Source organism: Phoenix dactylifera, chromosome 7 (assembly GCF_051530095.1).
Source record: "Phoenix dactylifera cultivar Ajwa chromosome 7, Ajwa_hap1_PhDact_Kaust_v1.1, whole genome shotgun sequence".
Classification (NCBI taxonomy): Eukaryota; Viridiplantae; Streptophyta; class Magnoliopsida; order Arecales; family Arecaceae; genus Phoenix; species Phoenix dactylifera.
The window spans coordinates 34735536-34758744 of NC_143196.1; the positions used below are offsets into that span (position 1 = coordinate 34735536).

The 23209-nt window shown below is 36.6% G+C and overlaps 1 protein-coding gene across 3 annotated transcripts in view; it reads right to left on the reverse strand.

Moving 5' to 3' along the window:
• TOR (target of rapamycin) overlaps positions 1–23209 on the reverse strand; it is a 60023-nt gene that overhangs the window by 33508 nt on the left and 3306 nt on the right. For 2 of the 3 annotated variants that reach the window (XR_015967579.2, XM_039127048.3), the window contains exons 4-24: positions 22572–22744; positions 20949–21047; positions 19677–19836; positions 19350–19493; positions 19092–19261; positions 18786–18990; positions 18505–18702; positions 12420–12572; positions 9313–9434; positions 9100–9199; positions 8817–8912; positions 8129–8259; positions 6639–6741; positions 6377–6559; positions 6125–6217; positions 5994–6029; positions 4268–4366; positions 4068–4169; positions 1228–1390; positions 982–1106; positions 621–673 (exon numbers count right to left, since the gene is read on the reverse strand). Coding sequence is in view for 2 of the 3 variants with exons in the window: in XM_039127048.3 (XP_038982976.1) it covers positions 621–673; positions 982–1106; positions 1228–1390; positions 4068–4169; positions 4268–4366; positions 5994–6029; positions 6125–6217; positions 6377–6559; positions 6639–6741; positions 8129–8259; positions 8817–8912; positions 9100–9199; positions 9313–9434; positions 12420–12572; positions 18505–18702; positions 18786–18990; positions 19092–19261; positions 19350–19493; positions 19677–19836; positions 20949–21047; positions 22572–22744 (2708 nt within the window). In the remaining variant the exon portion in view is untranslated. Of the gene's footprint in view, positions 1–620; positions 674–981; positions 1107–1227; positions 1391–4067; positions 4170–4267; positions 4367–5993; positions 6030–6124; positions 6218–6376; positions 6560–6638; positions 6742–8128; positions 8260–8816; positions 8913–9099; positions 9200–9312; positions 9435–12419; positions 12573–18504; positions 18703–18785; positions 18991–19091; positions 19262–19349; positions 19494–19676; positions 19837–19961; positions 20258–20948; positions 21048–22571; positions 22745–23209 lie in introns of those variants that run through there. The other variant, XM_088701897.2, reaches the window with a different exon arrangement.

The following is a 23209-nucleotide window of genomic DNA, read 5'->3' on the forward strand; positions in this document are numbered from 1 at the left end:
TGATGGGAAAGGTTTGGATGATCATAATGACTCTTCCATTTTTCCTTACTAAAATATTGTTGATTCATAATTTTTACAATACTTTTCTGAAGATATACTACTGTTATCATGCACATTGTGTCTTGCACGAGTTCAATCTAATCCTTGCATAGAACAAGTCAACCATCTCTCAGACGGTAGAACATGAGAATTACCTTCTTTAAGCAAGGGTTTTCCAAGTTATTAACATATTATTGTGATAAAGTTTAGCTCTGTTATCCCTTTTTCCCCATTGCAAGCTAATTTCTTCCCTTTCAAATTTATCCTCTCTTTTTTCGACAGATTATCCTCTTTTAAACAACATAAATTTGAAGCTCTCATCATCTCGCACCCTGCGTTGCCCTCACTATAGTGTGTATGAAGAAAAATTCAATGTAAAATATAACAAAGAAATATCACATAAACCAGGCAAAAAGGAAATAGGGCTGATTTAATTTTCAGTAATATAGACAAAAAATATTTTACCAAAATGTAATTTAACCTGATTTATCATACATAAAAACCAAAATTAGGTTTAGGATATTATATATGTGAGTACAACATCAAATTACAAAAAGCAGTACAAAATTGTGATATCTTACCCATCTAAGACAAGAATCAAATGATGCACTAGAGCTGAAACATGACCGGTGACCTGAATCCAAGATTAAAAAAAAATGTGGTCATGATCAGATCAACAGATAAGGAGAGAAAAATGAATTTGAAAATTTCTACATAAAGTAAAAATACCTGATTTCATTGTTTTAGAGCTTTTAAAAATTTCCATTGCAAAACCACATTCTCAGAATCTCAGTTATATAAAATCACAAATTTGAATTTCAAAATCCATATGAAATTGTGAAATATCGTTATTTTGCTGTAAATTTCTACAAGACTCAACAAAAATCAAGATTTCAATAAGTCGAAACCAAATCACTAAACTAAAAAGAGGTTGATTATAACCTGTACTCGAGGTATGAGCTTGGTCAGAGTATTAATAGCACGATGCTTTATATCAACCGAGGCATCAACCTTAAATAAACGAATAAGTGCAGGAAGAAGTAAGTGCATGTGTTCGTCCAAGGTTCCTACAAAACATTTACCATACATCAGAGGGATTTCGAGCGGCCAGATACTCATAAATAGTATTTTTAACAGGTAAATAAGAAAGAGCAAGCAATATATGGAGAGTGAATCAAGAATACCAACCACCAAACACTTCAAGAGTGTGTAAAATATCAGGAACATGGCTACAATCATTGCAACGTTCAGCATCAGTTAGAATTTGTATACAGCATGGAAGAATGTCTGGTAGATATGTTCTGAATTCATCATTTAAAGCTAGGCAAAGTTGCTCCACAAGGTGAAGTATCTGTACAAGAAGAGGAACCATTTTTCAAGAGCATAGAAAATACAACAGAAAACTTCAAGCATACTTCAAAAATGGAAGGAAAGAGGGAAACGGATCTAACAAGTGAGCAAGACAAAATTTCGCTTAGCCGACACATGGTGCCTCCCAAGGGTTCCTGACCTAACCTTCTAAGCCATGCACATTGCTCAAGTCCATATGCATCCAATGTCGTGCAGTATATAGAGTATATGCAGCAATACTAGCAGTGGTCAATCAATTCATGGGTTTCCCTCAACAAAGGCACTACTTACATAATACCTAGAAATTTAATCTGGCAGCCAATGAAAACATGTATGAGCCTACTTAACATTCAGTCTAGGGTAGAGGATTTTCTACATCAGCATATTGTAATTACTTCTTTAGGTGTAATACTACTAGTATGGTATACCCATAGCACCAATAATTAAGGATTACTTGTTTAATTTGTGGTATGTTTCATTGTGGTAATACTTGTTTAATAGTGTACAAAATATCGTACGCATCTTTAGCTTTTTCCTATTTTGAGTTGCTAATGACTTAGTATGGTGGTGTTGCATATCATATCACTTTTAAATTATACATTGCATAACACATAGTATTTAACAGCATATATGTAATGGTTAATGACAATAAAAATACTATATGTTACTTTGATTTCTATTTTTTTATAAGACAACAATCCAGTCATTTAGAAAAAGGTTTGAATTGGTTTAAAGAAAGAAAAAAACATGGAACACCCCTTTTATAGCTTATCTAAAGCATCCCAGTACAATGGACCGTGCATTTGTGTGCCAGCCTATACCGCCAAGTACAGCAAGAGACATACTGTGCCAGCAAGAGACATACTGTGCCAGCACTTGGTCAGCACTCACATCGCGGGCAGTACTTAAATCTTGGTTTTATCTAAGGTTTTATGCCAAGCACCCTCATGTTCACTCCCCACCTAGATAAAAGTCCCCACTAACTGACCATATAATGCCTAGACCGTGTTCATGTGGCTAGCATGACATTCAAACTTGTTGAACTTTTTCATTTCAGCCCACCGTGCAGCATACATCAATGCCTTCAAACAAACTTCACTTTGTTTCCTTGTTTCCTAATTTGCTAGTTGTTAGAGTAATGGATCCAATAATGTTGTAGCAATTCTATTATCAATATCCCATCACTGCTTTTTTTTCTTCATGGATGATTCATGTTTCTAAAAGATTAAGAAGAATATTGGCTCCATCTAACAATATGGAAATCAGCAATAGCTTATATTGTTATGAAGGCTATCTAGCTAGGGCTCATTTCCAAAATGGGTGTCACAATCACATACACAAGTGAACAGCAAAATATTGCGCCATAACCAACAATCCAGATTTATCTCAACTATTTGGGGTTATTTGCAGTTGCCTTTATATATCCTCATTTGCTAAGTGTTCCTATTGAGGGCCCCTTCTAATGTTATTTTATCTTTCAAGCATTTCCATATCTTTTCTCACAACCTCCATCCATGTTACCTTAGGTCTTCCCCTCCTGTTCTTGGATCCTTCAACATAAATTAAAGTACCTCTACTTATTAGAGCCCCCTCAAATTTCTGTTCCATATGCCTATACCATCTCAATCAATTTTCCACCACTTTTGTCCTCAATTTGTGCAACTCCTACAGCCCTATAGTACATTACAATATAACTTTGTTGACCAAACTACTCAAAACTTCAGAAAAACCAATACCATTGAATGCTTTTCTATATTCATCCTGCAAATTCCAGCCTTTATCCACATATATACTTCCATATGGAACCAACAGGGCATGTACTATTCTAATCATCCTAACAATAGTTCTTCTAACTCAGGAAGGAACATATTCTATTCTAATTTTGCATATCAAGATATTGCACTATTAGCTACAAAATAAATGCCACCGTATAACTTTTACCGAAATAAGGATTGTCATAATATCTAATAATAAAGAAGGATGCCTAACCAAATTATTGGATTGAAGAATCAGGAAGCAAGTGAAAGAGCAAGAGAAAGATTTTAAAAATGGGTATGCCTTATTCTTGCAAGTCAAAAGAGGACATGCTGAACCAAGATTCGTCGTCTCAGTACCGGACCCATATCGGTGCCACTAGCATAGTGTTGGTACGAAATTTTTTTAGCGTATCGAGTGCCGATACGCCACCCGCACAGGATACCGGTACCGAACCAGTACGGTACGCTCTGTATCGTCCGGTTCGGGCCAGTATGCCATACCATGTACTGAACCACTTAGAAATTTGGATCTATATGTCACCTTACAAAACCAGATTGTTAATGTAGGTGTCAATATCAGGAGATATTAGGGTCCAATTTGTGTAACAACATGCATAGCATTTGCTTGATGGAAATGGTAAGCCTACACGCACAAATATTTTTTTATATTTACGTAGCTCGGAGAGTTCAAAATTATCCAAACCCAGGGTAGTTCAGGATCATATTCAATAATTTAGCAGCAAAGTTAAGTCCTGTTAAGCTGCACTATAAGGGAACACAACTCAAACTGTATGAATTTCCTTGAAACAAGCCAAGCGTACAAGCATATAAAACCAAAGGTTCTCATGCATGTAGATGACACTTAACATTAATTCGGTTAAAATGAGTACAAAAATGCAGGCAGAAAGAAATTATCTTTACCGGGGAACCAAGCACAGAACGGTTGGTTGCAGGCAAACTAAAAGATGAAGACCAAAGTTCAGAAATGAGGGAAAGCAACTCCGGTAAATACTTCCGTATATGCTGCACAAGTTAAATCTTTGCATCAAACCGTCTTGAAAACCTCAAAAAAAGTACACTCATGGAATGAGAACAAGCCACTCAAAAACCACCACCCATACCTGGCGCACAATAGATACCAATGTTCCAAGCTTCCAAGTTATGTACTCTTTCAAACCATCTTCACATGTGCGAACAGCATGGAAAAGGTCAGGTAGAACCTACAGAGATAAAGAGTAAACCAAATGTACAATTTTAAGCATGATGCCATAACTTCAGACCACTACAAAAATATCAGATGATGAGAAACAATATTGCAATCATAAAGGAATTGGAAGTATTTTTGCAGAATGTTCTTAATCCATTGGTAAGTTTGGTCCAGTAAGGAGTATCTTAAACATGCTGGCTGGAACCTAATATTTCTTTTTATTTTTTGTCTTATAGACAATATTAAAATGAAAAACTCCCAGAGGAGGCTTTCTTGGGGCTCCAGAAAAAGGTCGTCTTGTTTAATTAGAAAGTCCTGATAAGATTCAAATACTAGGGAGAACAAAAGAGATGGCTGCAGGAATCTTTAGAGGAATATATTTTCCATCTTTAATAAACATATAGGGGAAATTGACTGCCAGCCCTTTGGCTTTCATTAAACAATTAGGGCTTGTTGACGAAAAAAACTATTCATGGCCCTCACTTCTGATGAACATTTAATTTGTCTACTCCCTGGCCTGTGTATAGGCGCGTATAAAACAACGAAAAAGTGCATACACAAAGTAACAAGGCACAACTAGCCAGACCGTGGTCATTATATGCCAGTTAAACAAGGAGATGCAAATAAATTACCCATTCATAAAAGGACCCTGCATTAAAATGCATACAGAAGACTTGCTACCAAGGCTTCACATTTGCCTATAGCCATTCAAAATAAAGAGAATAAGCTAGATTTGAATGAGAAAATAAAAGGAAGGGCCTAAGCCAAGGTTCAACCCTCTCCTTCCCCTCCCTCGTCCCTCTCTTTCCATCTCATTTCCCTTCTATACAATCCTACCTATGCTGTCTTGTCCACCCATTTCTTCAGTATTTCACTTTTCATTGTTTTCTGTAAATATGTTTATTGAGATATGTTTTACAACATATTTATTTCTTCATATTCCAGTTGATTCTTTGTTAATTTTTAAAACCTCAAATTAATCTCAGACCATAACATTTGTAGCTGCTTCTTTCTCCATTTTTCCCTTGAAGATCCAGTGTCGTTTTCACAGATTTGCACGCAGCAGGCCATAAAACCATGAGATTCAATTACAGAACAACAATGAATCATATCCTTACCCCAAACATATCCTTCCTAACAGGCATCCCTGTACTCTAAACTCTAGGATAGATTTTTTTCACTTCTCATTTATCATAATATCTAGCATTCCCTGCTTCTGTCCCATTTACGGAAACTAGAAAGCAAGCCAAAACAAATAATTTAACATTAGACCAGAACTTTCTTGGGTCCAGCAAGACATACACAGGCCATCTCTCACTGGTCTTGCAGCAACAACATCATAATTTACCTGTTCTTTTCTTTTCTTGCCAAAAGTCCTGTTTCTTAATATTATATGCAATTCTTAATTATTTCTAATGAAGTAAATATTGCAAGCTAATACATATCGTCTGGATGATTGCTAAATGGACACATTAGGGCAGACTCCAGTTGTTTAACCAAGTATGATTTCTTAATTTAGCCCTATTGTTAATTTAGAATTTACCTAGCAAAAAGAAAATAGAGGGGAAAAGAGGATTCATAATTGATTTATGAAAGGGAAGAACAACTTGTGCATGGGAGTAAAATATAGATAATCTCACCTTTGGTAGGTATGGAACACAGCCTAGGCCCATTGACTAGTTTCAGAACAAGAAACAAACACAAGTTAGATAGCCAAAAGAATGTGATAAAGTAAATGACTTCAAACAATATCCACTTCTAGAAAGCATACCTTAAATATGAACATAAGAGAACCCACCACCTTTTGGTGATAACTTGAAAGAGAGGGATCTCGAAGAATTCTCATAAGAGAACTAATAGCAACCTATTCATTGCAAATCCAATTTTAGATAGCTAAGGAAAAAAGCAATGCCATTCTCACAAAGCAAATCTTCTTTTCTTTTTTTTTTAAGTGTGTGGAATGCATCGAATGGGACCACAATTGAATTTCCTCAACAAGATACATGCACAAAGCAAACATTACCGTGGAATAATAATCTTCCGAAGCTGCGAAAGATGGCCAAAGTTCTGTAGGTAGCTCTTCCATGGAAACAATATGCTGACCAGTATCACTTGCAGCACGAGAAACTTCTCCATGTGAACCAGGCAATTTCTGCTGATTGCGCTTATGTATATGAGGATCTAAAGCACCCATAATCCCTAAAACCTGCAAGATGACAATCAAAACCCAAACGCACAAACCATTCCATGATTCTCAAAGAGTAACATAAATCATAATGGTATACCTTTAAAACTTCTCGTCTGGTTGACCATGCCAACTCCCCATTCAACAATTTTAAGAGTAAACCAAGCAACAGCGGGTACTCATTGTATGGGGAAATAACATAGCTGAATGTATAGAACATTGGTTATTCAAAGTTTCAATATAAACAGATTACCTAAACCTCAGTTGGCATAAATAACAGATAAAGTTGGATTTTGCTTTAAAATAACTTGCATTCCTAGTCTAATGCAAAAAAAATAATCATCGATTGAAGGATCCATCGTGATTTTTAAGTTTTAACCTTACAAAGTACCTGAAAATACAACATTATGAAATATTTTCAACAAATGGATGATCTGAGACTTTCAGATTTATTAAATTGTGTGTCTCAACTTTCAACCATGCCACGTATATATTATTACTCTTAATGCTTTTCACCTTCCTCATCTTTCTTCCCCTTAGTCCCTCATTGTCTTCTCTTTTTATCCTTTCATCAAGCAACTGTAGGTACTCCTTGTATGAAGAAATAACATTGCTGAACATAAAGATCGTTGGTTATTCAAAGGTCCAGTATAAATAGATTACCTAAAGCACAGTTGGCATAAATAACATATGAAGTTGGATTTTGCTTTTAAAGAACTTGCATTCCTAGTCTGAAAAAAAAAAATCATCAATTGAAGGATCCATTGTAATTTTTAAAGTTTTAACCTTACAAAACATCTGAAAATACAACATTATGATATACTTTCAACAAACGCAGGATATGAGACTTCTAGATTTACTAAATTGTGTGCCTTAACCATGCCAAGTATATATTATTAGTATTAAATCTTAATGCTTTTCACCTTCCTCATCTTTGTTTCCCTTAGTCTCTCATTGTCTTCTCTTTTTATTTTTTCATCCTATCTAGCATGTCAGTTACAATCTAATCGACAAATGCACCAGTTACAGATTCAGGTACCAGTTGATTACCAATTGACTATTTGACCACCTTGAGAATCTTGGCACCAGAATAGGTGAAAGTGGAACGGTCAAAACACCTAGGAGAAGACCAAAAAAAAAAGGTCAGAAGTATGGCAGAGGGATCTAAAGAAATTGTTCCAATTGGATGTCAGATTTTTCTGGTAGGAACTAATGCAGAAGGACCCTTGAAGCACCACAATAAATCAGCTAAGTTTTGTTGCAACGTCTCTTCTGGGCAAACAAATGATATGTTCTTTGATTCTCTCTTAATGATGAATTAACTTCGATGCCCTGAATAAGATGGCATTCCATTTTTATTTGTTATCAATCTTTTATATCAAATGAAGTTCAAAAAATTTTACAAGTAACTGTAGAACACAAAGCCATCTCAGAATAAATAAATAAATAAATAAATAAATGTGCAAAATAAATAGTTATAAAAGAAAAGGCAAACATAACTAACACCAAATGGCCAAATGGATATATAAAAAAATAAGAAGAGCCCTTAAAACAAGAAGAAGTGGAGCAGAAGGATGAGTAATAACACACCCTGTGCTTTGTACAACTTGACCAAGAGTTGCCACAGCTACCTCCCGCTTATTAGCAGCAGCCCCATCCAAGAGTGCTTCAACAATTAAAGGCATTAACTCGCGTAGATACTGCCTCATTGCAAAGCCACCCTATGCCAAAATCAACACGTGTGAATTCAGAAACTCTTTTCCCTTCATTGTGTTTTTTAAAAACATTTAGGTCTGCAAGATTCAGTTAAAAATTAAAAAAAGCAAGCAAAATTAGGTTTCCAGAATTAATTGATGAGAGAGCAAGGAAAAAATCAGCAGCATAGAAGAAAAACCGCAAATGTTGGTTCAGTAATCCATGGCACTAAGTTTTATAAAAATATGATTGGCAGCTTAGGTGCAAACTAAATATCTCGTTAATATATCAGCATTTAAAAGGCAGTACACGCTACATTTTGGTTCAAAAGATGAAAGATGATAGCACAAAATTTACTGGTGAACGAAAAAGATATAAGCAGTATCCCATATTAAAACTTTCTTGTCAGAACAATTTTTTTTGATTTTTTCATCAAAATTCATTATTTAGCATGGACAAAAAGTAAGTCACAAGATTGAATAGAAAACATATGTGGTTGCTTCACATACTCAAAATTTACCAGAGACGTAGAGCATGATATTGCCCAGGAAAAGTAACTAAAACAAAGGATGGCTTCACCTACCACTTTGAAAAGCTCCCCAACAGTAGCAAGAACTCCAGTAAGAATACCATTAAAAGCATTGACTCCATTGCCTTCAGACAGCCTTGCAACCAGGGCCTGAAATTTTGGATCACAAGCATAGCACTCAACTAATCCATGCTAGACCAGCAATAAAATATTAAACAGCAAGTTTTGAATACCCACTAAAACAGGACCACTGCATGAACCCTCACCGACAGACTAAGATCATAAGAAAGGATCAATAAATATCCAAAATATTGTACATTACAAATAATAGGTCAACCTTATGAACTGGAGCAATATATGGAAGTATCAATCGTCCACAATTACGAATTAAGCAACCCAATAATCTGGCACTTTCTTCTTTGCACTTGCTATCCACACTGTATGGACAAGAAATATAGAATTTCCAATAGATTGAAATTACTCTTAATTATCAGAATAATAGAAAGTAATTATAGACATAAGCATAAGCAACCAAAATCATTTGTCTAACCTTTGCTCCAGATACATCAGCAATTGTATGAGATGGCGACGAAGTGCTGGAAGAACATAAGCAGGATTCTTTTCAGATAATCTGCCAGCCACTGATATAGCAAGCTCTCGGACATCAAAGTCCTATAGGAAAAAAGAGAGAAACATAATGAGCATGTCACTGGAAGAATACGGCATATTTTACCCCAATGCAGGGTCAATAACAAGTGAAGCATTTAATAAACTGGATGATAAGAAAATTCAAGAGGGTGAGCTTTGGCGCAAATGGTAAGATTGCTCCATTGTGACTTGAGTGTCATGGGTTCGAATCATAGAAACAGCCTCTCTGCAGCTGCATATATCTGACCTTTCTTAGACCCCGCAATGGCGGGAGCCTTATGCGCTGGGCTGCCCTTTATGATAAGGAAACTCAAGCAAGTAATCCTTTCCTTACCAAGGATGCTTTCTTCAATTTAAATTCACTCTTGAGATAACTCATCAAATCTAAAAGGGATGTCTTTTAAACCGTAGTGGCAGCAATAACTTTTCTTTTCAATATCCTTCAAGGGTTTATAGACCAGCATCCTTTTCTATATTTGTTCTCCCAAAAGAGTGACGGATGTTTGAAGCTAACAAAAGTATAAGTCAATTCTCTAACATAAGGGATCAAGGTAACATTTCTTTGCCAATGATAACCATTAGATCCAAGAAATCAGTAATCATCTAATCATCAAACACAATCAGTTATAACTGTCATAAAATGCACGAGTTTGCTGCAAAATCATAACCAGCTCGCTTATCCTACCGCTCCATTTGGATTCTTAAGGCATAAAATGCAGGTTGTTAAGAAATCAACCTCACACCTGCCCTTTCTGGTTACTCTCTCAGTAGAAAAGCCCTATTTACCAAAAAACATCTATTAAGCTTGGCTTCAAGGCCCTTATAAAGTGCTGATAATTACTAGCATAAAGTGCTTTCCCTAAATCAGTAGTTTAATCAAGTTTTAATACACCACAGAGAGTTAACATATTGGAGGAAGCTGATTTGTAACAACAAATATTTCACCATCTTATAAAAATTGCTGATAAAAGCACTTCTTCACCAACACCGTCAATTCTTCCATTACAAGCACACAAACAATTCCATTTTCAAATAGGCATTGCTCTTCAAAAAACTCTAGCATTCCCTTCCATGCACTTGCAACATATCATACAAGTATAATTCTATCACAAAACTTCAAATTAATCATGCCTTCGACTATTTGACACCTCTGTCATATCAAAAAGTGCATTAGTGTGTCTTCTCATCTCAAAATATTCAAGACGGTTAGGAAATACTTCCAAATACACATTGCTCTTCAAAAAACTCCAGCATTCTCTTCGACTCTCTTGCAACATAGGATACAAGTAGAACCCTATCATAACTACTCCAAATTAACCACATCTTCAATTATTTAACACATCCACCATATCAAAAATATATATTAATGTGTTTTCTCATCTCAAACTAATCAAAAAAAATAGAAAATCATACATTTTGTTGTGCAAGGGACAAATAACTAGGCAGGGAGCATTTAGCGCATTTCTCTGTAGGCAGTCATTGTTCTAGCTATAATCATCAATATGTACCACCTATTTGGGTAATAGTTGTGTGTACTTTTCTGCACCACCTTTCCTAGCAAAAGTTGCATCTTTGTTAACTCAAACCTCCGATTGGCAGCATCCAAGGAAGCCAATTAAAAGCCTCCACCATTGTAACTGTCAGTGTCACACTCTCCTAGTAAATTTTTTTCTAGCCATGAATGCATCAAAGTTCTTCATAGTAAAATAATATTTATCTACTTTCTTTAAGAAAACTGGATGTATCCCATATCTCCAAGCCTCACCCCATTTAAGTTGATAGACTTCTTTTCCTAATCGTAATTCCTTTTTTCAATGGCGCATCATTACTCTTCTATCTAGATTATATCATACATTTTGGATCATTTCCATTAAATCAGATGTAAGCAAGCCCCGATGCTCCTCATATAACATTATTCGACTGCCCCTATTTGTGTGTGTCAACATTTTCAGAAAAGATATAGCAAAGCAGTGCGGCACTAAAGGGATAAATAACTGCTGATCTGTGGTATCATCTCACAGTAATCCCAGTCGGATCTTAGTGACCTTCTGCGTAAAATCAAAATGACGACTTTATTTAAGAATGAAACAAGTTTGAACAAACTTTCTTTTTTACACTTGTCTGACAAGAAAACCTAATTCTCAATCGTTAAGCAATTTGATCATACCACTTTAAGAGAGTAATAGATAGACCTCAGCTAACTTTTAATGAGTTTTTTATCAAGCCTTTGGACTTCATGAGTGATAGAGACCTTTTTTTGATCTGCCTACAAACACATCACAAAGGTCTACAACAACTAAAGAAAAAAATGATGCACATTCAAGTGTTAATTCAGCAGCTTCTGTGTATATAAACAAGGGTGTGGCAAAAGCAGCAAATCTCCTTCCACATATGGCACATGACAAATGCAAGCGATGTAATAGATAAACACAAGAACTGGAAAAGAGAATACTTGCCACACTACATGCTGGTCTTTTGGGAAGAAAATGCAATAACAAGATAGGAAGGGAGTCCTAAAGAATCTCAATCTATCTTTTTGAAAATAGAGTCCTTATCTAAATCCTTTGGTGATTGGCAGTCGTAACTTTTGAGCTTTTGCAAAGTCATCCATGCAGGGAGTCATTGCTTTCTTTCCATTTTTCTCTTACTATTTTATTACATTCAATAAGATGGTGTTTGTGGTATACCGCATTTCCAAAAGGCACTAACTCATCTACATTTATCATCTCAACCATTTAAATTTATTACAAGAAGTAATTTAGCGTGGAACTGTCCACTCTCCAACAAAAGAACAACTCAAGAAAATAAACAAGAGGACTTGTACCATATTAAAACTCTGACCATTTAACTATGCAATCACTAATGTCCATAGCTACATTTGAGCATATTTTATCGATGCAAAGAAATATCACAACACATAGTGGGAGCAGGTTGCTAGAAATAGCAGCATAACAGTCCTCATTTTCATAGACCAAAGTAACAGTATGTAATGATAAGAAAGGACATTACCTCATCATTCAGAGCAACAAAAATGGAACTCAAGCTATCAGCCTGGGCCAAAAATTCATCAAAAGTACCATTATCATCCAGAGACAAAAAGATAGACCGTCTAACACTAACATCAGCATCTGCAACTGCTGCAATTAGAAGTTTTCCCATAATCTGCAAAGGTGGTGAAAATACAATCACAGTGTAACTTGCATATTCATATCTGACATAAAAAATTCCAGATTAACATCCAACCTAAGTTTAATTATGCAAGGAAAACAACCATTTGAAACAGTCATTCATCAAAGAAGGATAGTAAACAAAGTTGTCTCATACAATACAAAGCCTGAGGGACACCCAATTGCCACCAAATGCAAAGAAGTTATCATTCCTTACAGTATAGTAAGTTGTCACCAAAGACAGAGAAGTTATCACTTCACACAGCATAAATAAGTTGGGTCTCTCAAACAAATATAAAGCTGCAAGTTGAGCACATATCCATTATATCTGCAATTTGATTGAGGCAATGAAAAGACAATAAGTTTCATGAGTGTATCCTGATTATTATGTACCTGAATGTACGTATACAAAGGTCTCAGAGTGGCTCTTTATCTTCTTATATTTTTTTATGAAAAAAAATGAAACAGTCATAAACATGAAAAACTATAACAATTTCAATGCATCAGCTGAACCAAAAAGATATAGTCTGTGCATGCGGCTGCCCCGGGGAGGAAGGGGGGGATGTTATCGATTGCCTCCAGAGATCCAATGCAAATATGGTTTCAAATATAACAGACCTGTATCTTTCATGGGTCCCTAAGCAGTAAATGCTATTTCTGCTTCTCGCAACAGCATAGCTTGTCAAGTAATACAGGTAGAAAACTGTGACAACAGGAGGGCATGTATATACAGACATACATACTGAGAAATAAAAGATCATTATATGTGCATATATACATCTATCTGTGTCCATGAACATCTTAGAGGACCATATCAGTATGGAAGGCAAAGATGTTGCAAGTTTTAAACAATTTAAAAAAACAAACTTCTGTTATGAAATTCCAGATAACTTGCCTTCCACTTAAATAAACCACAGATTTTTGAATGGCCTACAAGTACCAAGTAGACAAGCTGTTAGTCAAAAATTTCTAAGTAGCATGAATACCAATTAACCCCTCTGGTGGTGTCCATTCCCCAGATTGTCGAATAATAAGGGAATAAAGCAGCAACAGGATAAAGAACAAGCATTAGAGCACGTATTAATGTTGTTCGCAAGGGATTGGTTTGTCATTAGTTCCTATGCAAACCTATGAAATGGCAGCTTCATTTATCTTCATGCAAGATACTTCCACCCAGTGTTCCTCTATTCCCCTTCCTTTTCACCTCCACGTGAATATGTTTCTATATAAAGTTGTATAGATCCAGACAGCCACACCATCTCAAGTATTTCTCCCTTATTTCATGATTGGTGAGAGCCTTAGGTTATCTTCGTACCAGCATCCATTTTATTTTTTTCCTTGTTTAACAGGTTTTGAATCCTCCACAGAAAAAGCCATAAAGTGAGTACCAGATTACAGCTTCCATGTAACAATTACAAATTGTAATCAAGCAATTTGAAAGAGGTCTATATTTTTGCTACAGCAATACAAATTAATGTCATATAAAGGGTTTCTGTACGAAGTTTAAGGTTGATTAGGAAGCAAGCTTGATTAGGCTATTGTTTTTTATTTTGAACTTCATGAGGTTTGTGATACCAACATTAGGGTTCAATTCAATTCATATGAATTTTTCACGATGTATAAGAGTCCTTTTATTATCAACATAATCTTTTGCTTCAAGGACTAAAGCATCATCACTTTCCATCCTCAGTTTTTTAAAACAATAAATCAATCCCAATAAAGTTTATGTTTTTTTTGTTGTTTCTGTGTTTTCCATCCAAAGCCATGTTTAGGCTTGAATTTTCAGTCGAGTCATGTACTAGTACTGCCAAGTAAAAAAGATCCACCTAGGTATGATAGAAAGCCTAACCCAACTTCAAACCACCATACTTAATTACTAGAGCCTTAGTCTTTCTTCAATGCCCACGGTCATTACTCATCTCTAGGAACGGAGGAGGATGGATGATAGTCTTGAAAATAGAATTGTGCATGTATGGAAGGAGGAAAGTTAGAAAAGAGGAAAAAATTATGCAGAAATCTGCAGAAAACAACACAGAACAGTAACCCGACTCGGTTACTATTCACGAAACAGTAACTCGGCCTATAAAAAGAGAGGACAACAGCCAAAAAAAAAAAGAGAAGAAACCCTAGAAAAGTGAGTGCAACCGTAGGCGAAGTCCTGAGAGACCCTTTTCCTTCCACTTTCATCTTGCTTCTTGACCTATTTCTTCTTGGAGCCACCTTCTTGACCCCGTCATCATTCATCTCGATACCTTAGTGGAGCACGGCCTGAAGATTCTCATTGGATTGGAGGGACCAAACTTGCATAGGTAACTATCCGACTAGTTTTACCACCATCTTTTATCCAACCCTCGTTTCTTCGTCCATCAATCATCTCCACCCATCATCATTATCATTGTCGTCATCTATCATATCCTTGGAACCCAAGTTTACTAGCAGTATTTTTTTATTTCATCTGTTGTGGTTATTTCAATTTGCTGCACTAGTTATATTTCATTGATTAGGCTTCATTAATAAGATATCTATCATGTTCTGTTTTGCGTTCACATACCTCTATGATATTCTTTTGGGTGATGAGTATTTGCTGGTGTCTAATCAATCGCACCATAATTGATTATTATGAAATCAATCTACACCTGTAGTAATCGATTATAGGTTGCACCACTTTCTTCCCATAATAAGTTTTAGTCAGCTAATGACATATATGAATTTTAACAATAAAAAGAAAAAGGGTCACAATAAACCATGTTCTGCTATGACTAGGCCTCTACATAAAATTCCTGGACATGAATAGTTCCCAAAACTCTATAATAGTGCACAGATTTATAAGCGGTCACATGTGACCCACACAAATAGGAAATCACAAACACATAGTTCACACCTCTCAATGTGCTATCTAGGGCTCACCTTGCATCTGTCCAAAGTGTGTCTTAACCTACCCTTCTCCTACTCAGAAAGACTATGTTCACCTAGCCAATTAGTGCAACTAAATGCAAATGATTTTGGATAGATGAGATAAGATGTAAGAACTAAGTTCATCGAAGTTGAAGGATTAATGTGAATAGATGGACTAGAAGGTGGACTAGAGGGCAAGTTCATGTGGACAAATCCAAGCAAGTCCTTCAGTTTTGCAGGATTAGAGAGTGAAAATCAGCACAACTTTGCAATGCTGCATGAACATGGATATGAGAGTCGGATTCAGATGCATTTTCAAGTGTCTAACTCAGCAAAAGGGAGAAAGGTAGATACAAAGATACATTAGATACAATATGATTTCAACTAAACTATATATTTACACCTTTGAACAAGGTAAGCTAAACCCGTACCGGAACCCATACTGGTCAGCTACTGATATGGTACGGCACCGTACCGACACTCAGTACGACTACGCAGCCCAATTCAAACCGGCATGCAGTTGTTTTTATTCTTTATTTTTTATTTTTTTATGTTAAATAATGTTTTATGAAGATTTTGGATGATTTAAACATTAATTTGATGTTTTTTGAGGTGTTTTGATGTTCTTTAATGTGTTGTTTCTTTTTTCATGCTTTTTGTTCATAAAATAACTATACTTTCTATGATAAATATAATTAAAGTACATAAATCATTATATTTATAAAGAAAATCAATAAAATATAGAATATAAAGTCAATTTAAATGCATACCTACATCTAAAATCTCATGGAATGCTGATATCTCTTGTAGATGTCGGAGTCAACTTCGTATGGAGGAGACTCAACCCAATTCTCTATCCACCATAAAGGTACGTAAACTAGATAGTCCCTATACATGCTATGGGTGACGGTGTCGCTATGGAAGGAGTCACTGTATCACCACAGCCACAGTATCGAGTAGATGACTCCTCTCGGAGCAACATCGTCACCCATAATACGTACTGAAACTATCTAGGCTACATACCTTATGGCAGCCCGACGAGCTTATAGGAGCGAGGGGCCATATGGATTAAGAATTGGGTTGAGCCTCCTGTATATGAAGACGACCTCGACATCTATGAAAAATATTGCCACTCCATGAGATTTTCTATGTCAGTATGTATTTAAATTGACTTTTTATTCAATATTTTATTGATATTCTTTATGAATATAATGATTGACGTACTTTAATTACATTTATCATTGAAATTATACTCATTTTAGAAACAAAAAGCATGAAAAAAAGATGCAACATCTTAAAGAAAATCAAAACACCTCAAAAAACATCAAAATAATGTTTAAATCACTAAAAATCTTCATAAACATCATTAAACAACAAAAAAACTTGAAAAAACAAAAACAAATGTGCGCCAAATCGAAATCAGCATACCCAGCCATACCGAGTGTCGGTACGGTACCGAACTAATACCATACCAGTAGCTGACCAGTACGGGTATCGGCTCAACCTACCTTGCTTGTATCCTTAACTCATCTCTAAAAAGAACAAATACTCACTCCTAACATCAAAATAGGGTATTAAGGTTATTGGTAAAAGAGTTCAATGTTTTTGCAATCTCTCATAGTGGCTAGTGGCTACCAAGGAACTTCATAAGTATACCAGTATCTAATACATACCCAAGTCGGATACGTACGTGACATGGATTTTTAGAGCAAGACGCGAGTATCCAGGTCACACATTAATCATGGGATGTGAACAACTTAGGTACCCACCCAGATTGGAAAAGCTGAGCGCATGAGGGTTGGTGTCTTTTCTCTGCCTAATGTTTGGAGGGAATTGGGAGAGGGAGAGGGAGAGGGGTAGGATTGATTCATGTGCATATCAGGAAGAATCCAAGGACTAAAAGGATTTAGGATAGTAAGAGAATTCTAAGATCAAAGAAAGGAGTAGGGCCTTAAAGAGTGTTCTGATATTGAAGGGATAAATTTGGAATAAAATTGGGAAATATCCCCATTCCATATAATACTAAAATTTATAATTTTCTGATTCTGTTATTATTTTTCAGCTGAAACTCCAAAATTCAAACCAAAACTTATTTGACCTGGTCAAAACTTTAAAAAAAAAAGAAGCTTTAAGACCTAAACTGAGTATAAATGGTTTTTCACATTTTACCAATAAAATAAAATGAAATGTCATATTATATGCCAATTAAAGAAAAGGGGGCATTTAACTATTTATTAACTATAAAGAGAAGTTGCTTCAAGGCTGCAGAATATGTAAATGGTTGTCTAGCATAAGGTTCGAATGGTAGTTATTAAAACACTCTTTTTCCATACTTTTTTTATTTTTTGCATTACAGTCTCAAAGCGGTGAGGCACCACTTAAACAGAAAAAGATTAATAACATGGATCGTTGAACCGTGCCGGACCAGCCAGTTCAAGGCGTACCTAACCGGACTGGCCGGTTACCGGCACGGTTCAAGCATTACCTTTGGTTCGGCATATAAAAAGGCCTGAATCGCCCGATCGCCCTCTTTGCTCACCCTCTCCACCTTCGCTCGCCCTCTTCGCCATGTCGAAACCCTAACCGAAGCCCTTCGCCCTTGCTGGTCCACGACAACACCGTACGACCCAGGTAAGTCGCTCTCTCTTCCCTCTCTCCCCCTCTCTCTCACCGGATCCGAGCCCCTCTCTCCCTCCCTCCCTCTCCCTCTCTCTCTCTCTCTTTCTCCCTCCCTCTCTCCATCTTTTCCTCTTTCTCCTTCTCCCTCTCCCCCTCTCTCTCCAGCTCTCCCTATTTTGGTAAGCCCCGGAACGGCACGTACCATGCCAAACCGGTCACCAACCGGTATGCCCTCTGATACCAGTCAGCAAACCTTGAGTTAATTACTAGTATCTGGATAGATCAATTATCTATAGTATCTGGGGAAAACAATTATTCAACTCACATAGCTGCCTAAAGAAGGATAAGACAAATGTAGAATCGCATAAAACTTCTAAATAAGAATAAGCATGTAAATGTGCAGCAAGACAAACCTCCTCCACAAGGCGACGTCGCTTTGTTGCACCAATTCTATTCGATCTACTTGACGTAAACTGTGGACCAGGTATTCCAGCAAAGGAGTTTGCTACTAATCTGCAACAGCATATGGCAGCATCTCTTCGAGTGGTACCATCCTCATCCTCTAGATAAACAACAACAGATTCTCTAGCAAATTGCAGAAGCTCATGGCCCTGAAGTACAAGTAAATTTCAGCTTTCACTGAAAAGTATGCGTGTTTTACTTTATGGACGAGCTACAAGTCACGGAAGCCAACCTTAAAATTGAAATGGGCTAGGGTTTGCAAAGCAAGTTGCACGAGAGCTGAACCACTAATGTCTTGAAATTGCTGAGCATTGTTAGTCAAATTTGTGCGAACGGCTGCAGCACCTAGCTTTGCCTGTTGGTATGGGGTTTTGGAGAGTGCTATGGAAATACAACCCAGCAAGCGTTCTTGAATGCTAAGTAGTAGAGATGGAATGCTGCAACAGATGCAAAAATATTAGATGAATATATTACATGAATTCAGAACTACAAAACAGAAATCAGGTATAGAAGTAGAGAATATACCAGACAAACATACCTAACAGTTATTTGCTCAAGGGCTTCTACCAGGGTACGAGAGAGACCACCAGAAAACATTGAATCCAATAGACCACGGACATGAGGTTCCATAGCGGGACCCATGGCTTTTGCAAAACTTCCCACACAAGCCAAGGCCTCAACTGATGGTCTCCCTCTACGAGGAGCAATCTGTGAAATTATGAATTATACAAATACTTGAGCAGTTGCAACACCTACAATCATTGCAAATATGTTGAAACATATGTTGATAACTTACTGCATCGCGCAAGTGTACAGTTACTGTGGGCAAATAAGGGATAAGTTCACCATCCAAAGCTCCAGCCATTTCCCCCAGTGCAATAAACCCACTAGCACGTTCAGCTGGATTGCGCAAAACTGCTAGGATATGATCCATGCAAATCTGTGCAAGTAAATTCAGGAAAAGAACTCAATACAAATTGCAAAATCAACACTTTTCTGTCAACAAACTATCAAACTCAAAAGCAGTCAGTATATATCAAATAAAAGACTATTCATGCAAGAAAAATGCTAGCCCAGCAACTCCAGCAATTGTCAACACAAGGCTAAAAGAAGATATATGAACCTTTAAATAGTTTGTCACAAAACGATCACGCAAAAAGTGAGCAATACGTGGAAGCAATGATGTTATGCTGAGACGAACAAGCCGATCACGGTGCTCAAGGTATTTGAGAACAATATCGGCCACCTCCCTATACCTAGACATCATAAACTCACCTGTGTTCCTGAAGGGGAAACAAAAGGTCAGTAAGCTTCATATAATTTGAATAAGGAATATATATTTTCTTAAAACAAAGTGGAAAATAGTCATCAAAGAAAAAATGAGAAATTTTTGCAAAGATTTCACCACCTAAACAAAAAGAGGAAGAAGAAAAGCACAAAAGAAGCACCAGCAAAATGATATCCTGTGCCTAGGTGCCTCAAACAAGATAGCTCAGATTCTAAACCAAGTGTCCTCATGGAACCATACACCAGTACTCCATTCCAGCGTAGAAACACTTGTAGAAAACATTTTTCCTTCATTTCCTTGTTTTGCACCAATTTGCATGTTGCAGAGCCTTCCAAAACTTTTGATGCTTGAGGTTGCAAAGGCAAAGAGCCAGCTAAGAATCCATGCTAATGTGTGCCAAATTGAGAACACAGACACATGAGACATCTCCGAAGGGCAAATCCAGACTGACCCGGTACTGACATCATGAAGTAATGGATGGTCAATCGTCATACTATTGATCAGACAGTATACTTTTTATTAGCATATATAGTCATCCTGGCAAAATTCAGTAACAAGAATCTTGAAGAATAACTGTGTAATTAAGGCCTGCATATTTTGAGGGACTCGTGGATTGAAAAATTCTTTTTCCTCATCACCGAATCTGCCATCAAAGGCAGAAAACAGCAAGAGGACCTCATACGAAGAACATTTTAGCTTTGCACCACTGAAATCCAGAATTCTCTCTTTCTATGAAAGTACTAAGTTTTGCTTGCATGGCCAACAACATGCCAAAGTTGTTTTGCTGAAATAATTAATCAAATATCGCAATCCAAATAATCCACTTATCCATAATGTAATTTAATAAATGTGTATGTCGCAACATATGAAGCTACTTCAACAATGTGTTTTAGGTTAAAAATACAGGCTAAAAAACCATAATGCAATAGATAGGAATGGCCACAACTCTCACATACTGCATCGCCCAATCTACAATATTCAAAGCTATCATCGTCATTACAAATGCTCCAAAGCAAACAACAAGGTTTCAATATAGGTCAGAAGGCAATAAGCAAAAACTAGCCCAGTGAACATAAATATAGTAAGCTTGACGAAAACCCAAGGTACCTCAATAGTTCTCCAACCGCTAGTAATGAGCCATGTATACTATGTACAGAAGCATTTTTACCAAGTCCCACTTGTGCAGCTTCACACATACGGTAATACCTGATGATAGTTAGAGAATATAAGTAAACACATCAAAGAGAAGCATAAGTTTGATAAAAATATATAAAAATCAGTAAAGTGAGAAAAAGTTCTGACCTTAAACATTACAATGAACAATAAATGGTAGGAAAGGAAAGCAAGGGAAAAAACCTCAGGGGTCCATACTGTATCAACAAATGGCTTGGCATTGTACTTTTAGTTTGGTTTCTATTAATTGGTTCCTAAAAAGAAATGCCATTCCCATAATTGAACCTAGGCTTTTCTTCCTCCAGACTCTTAGCTCTAATCTTGGAGGATTTCCTTGGTTGCATGAGCTCAAACTACTTATTTAAGTAGTATTTCTACCCATCAACTGCTTATTTGTCAATGACATAAAGCAAATCCAAAAAGATATAGAAAAAACTTGTCAGTGGGGAGTAAAACAAATACAAGAGACCGGAATAGCAATACCAACTTAACCATCAAGCCAACTCATTAAATTTTTCTACCTGCCAGCTGGCCTTCTAGGTTCCTTCATCGGAATTGGACACAGCTCAAGCAGGTTGGCCTCAGGTTGAAAACAAAACAATAAGAAGAGTTAAGCTTGAAAAATGATTAATCCATGGCATGAACCTATAAAGATGTGGAAAAGGCTTGTTGGCTGAGTGTGAAATAGCAAGCATGAGAAGACAGTTGTACAGAGACATAAAATAGTTTCAGATCTTGACCATATCATACCATATCGACCCCATATCTTCTACCAAATCGAAATAGGGGTACTTTCCTGTTTGGTGAACCATGAGCAGATACAAGGGGCATAATGCATCTCACACTGTACTGGTAGATGATCAGTATGGGAGTGTACTATGAGATTTGAAATATTGCATAGAAATCAACCTTGCACATTCATATGCAATCATATGTGCCGGGGCACAGAACTGAAACATAATCATATCAGCAAGCTCATAGGGTTGTGCCCTCATCACAAATATACCATATGCAAGGAGAAGCAACAAATTCATGCCTATGACTGAGTTTTAGACGCTACTTCAAGGAGACACAACATGTATTAAAGGGTTTCATGCCAATGGACCGACGGTATGACGACTTCGCCATGCAGATCAAATATGCCTTCATAAGGACAGTTGTGATAATGGCCTATGCACCATCTTCGCATCTAGCTTGCAGATAACTAAAGTCTAACATTACGCATATCTGTCACAGCAACCAACCATAGAAAGTGAAATTACAGGAAAGACAAAGCAGCACATATAATACACATTGCACTATGCACCATCGTCCCATCTAGCTTGCAGATTACTAACAGTCTAACATTACGCATATCTGTCACGGCAACCAACCATAGAAAGTGAAATTACAGGAAAGACAAAGCAGCACATATAATACACATTGCACTATCTTCCCTCCATTGCAGTGAGAAGAATCATCAATAACAATGAAATAACAGAATTTTAAGTACAATGTCATGTTGATAGAGTGCTAAATAAAGCCATAACCTTACATGGTAAAACGTAGTAAGCTTACCATTGCACCCGCCAACGTGTCTCGCGCTTCTCAATGACACAAAGGCAAGCCCGCAGAGCTTCCACAGCCCGCTCCCTAACATCCAATGTGGGGTCCCTCAATGCAACCCATATGGCATCCACAAATTCGGGTACATGAACATTGAAAACAGTAGATGCATTTTCAGCCATTTCCTATAAGAAAGAAGAGAAGGTGTTCAATATCACATTAAGCACATCATATGTCTCAAAACCAGATAATATGTGGGGTATTGACTTCATTTTAATCCTACAAACTTAAAATTTCAGATGGATAGGATGAACATCAAAAAGTATTTTGTGAGTGAAGAAGAAAACTGAAACTTTGGTGAGAATCCCTGCAATAAATTTATCAGGGATAAACTTTTTGACTAGAAATGGGTGATCATTAACAATTGATGCTTTGCCAAAGAACGGTATTCCCTTTTCCCTAAATTTGCAATTGCAAAGCCAATTTCAGATATCAAATTGAACAATTATACATTTTAAGCATAATAAACAGAATGTTGGCACACAAAGACAATGAACTCCATGAGGCAGAAATTTCATATAAGAAAATGTATACACTAAATTCCACAAACCCAAGAAAACAATAGAAGAAAAAAATCAGATAAAATATCA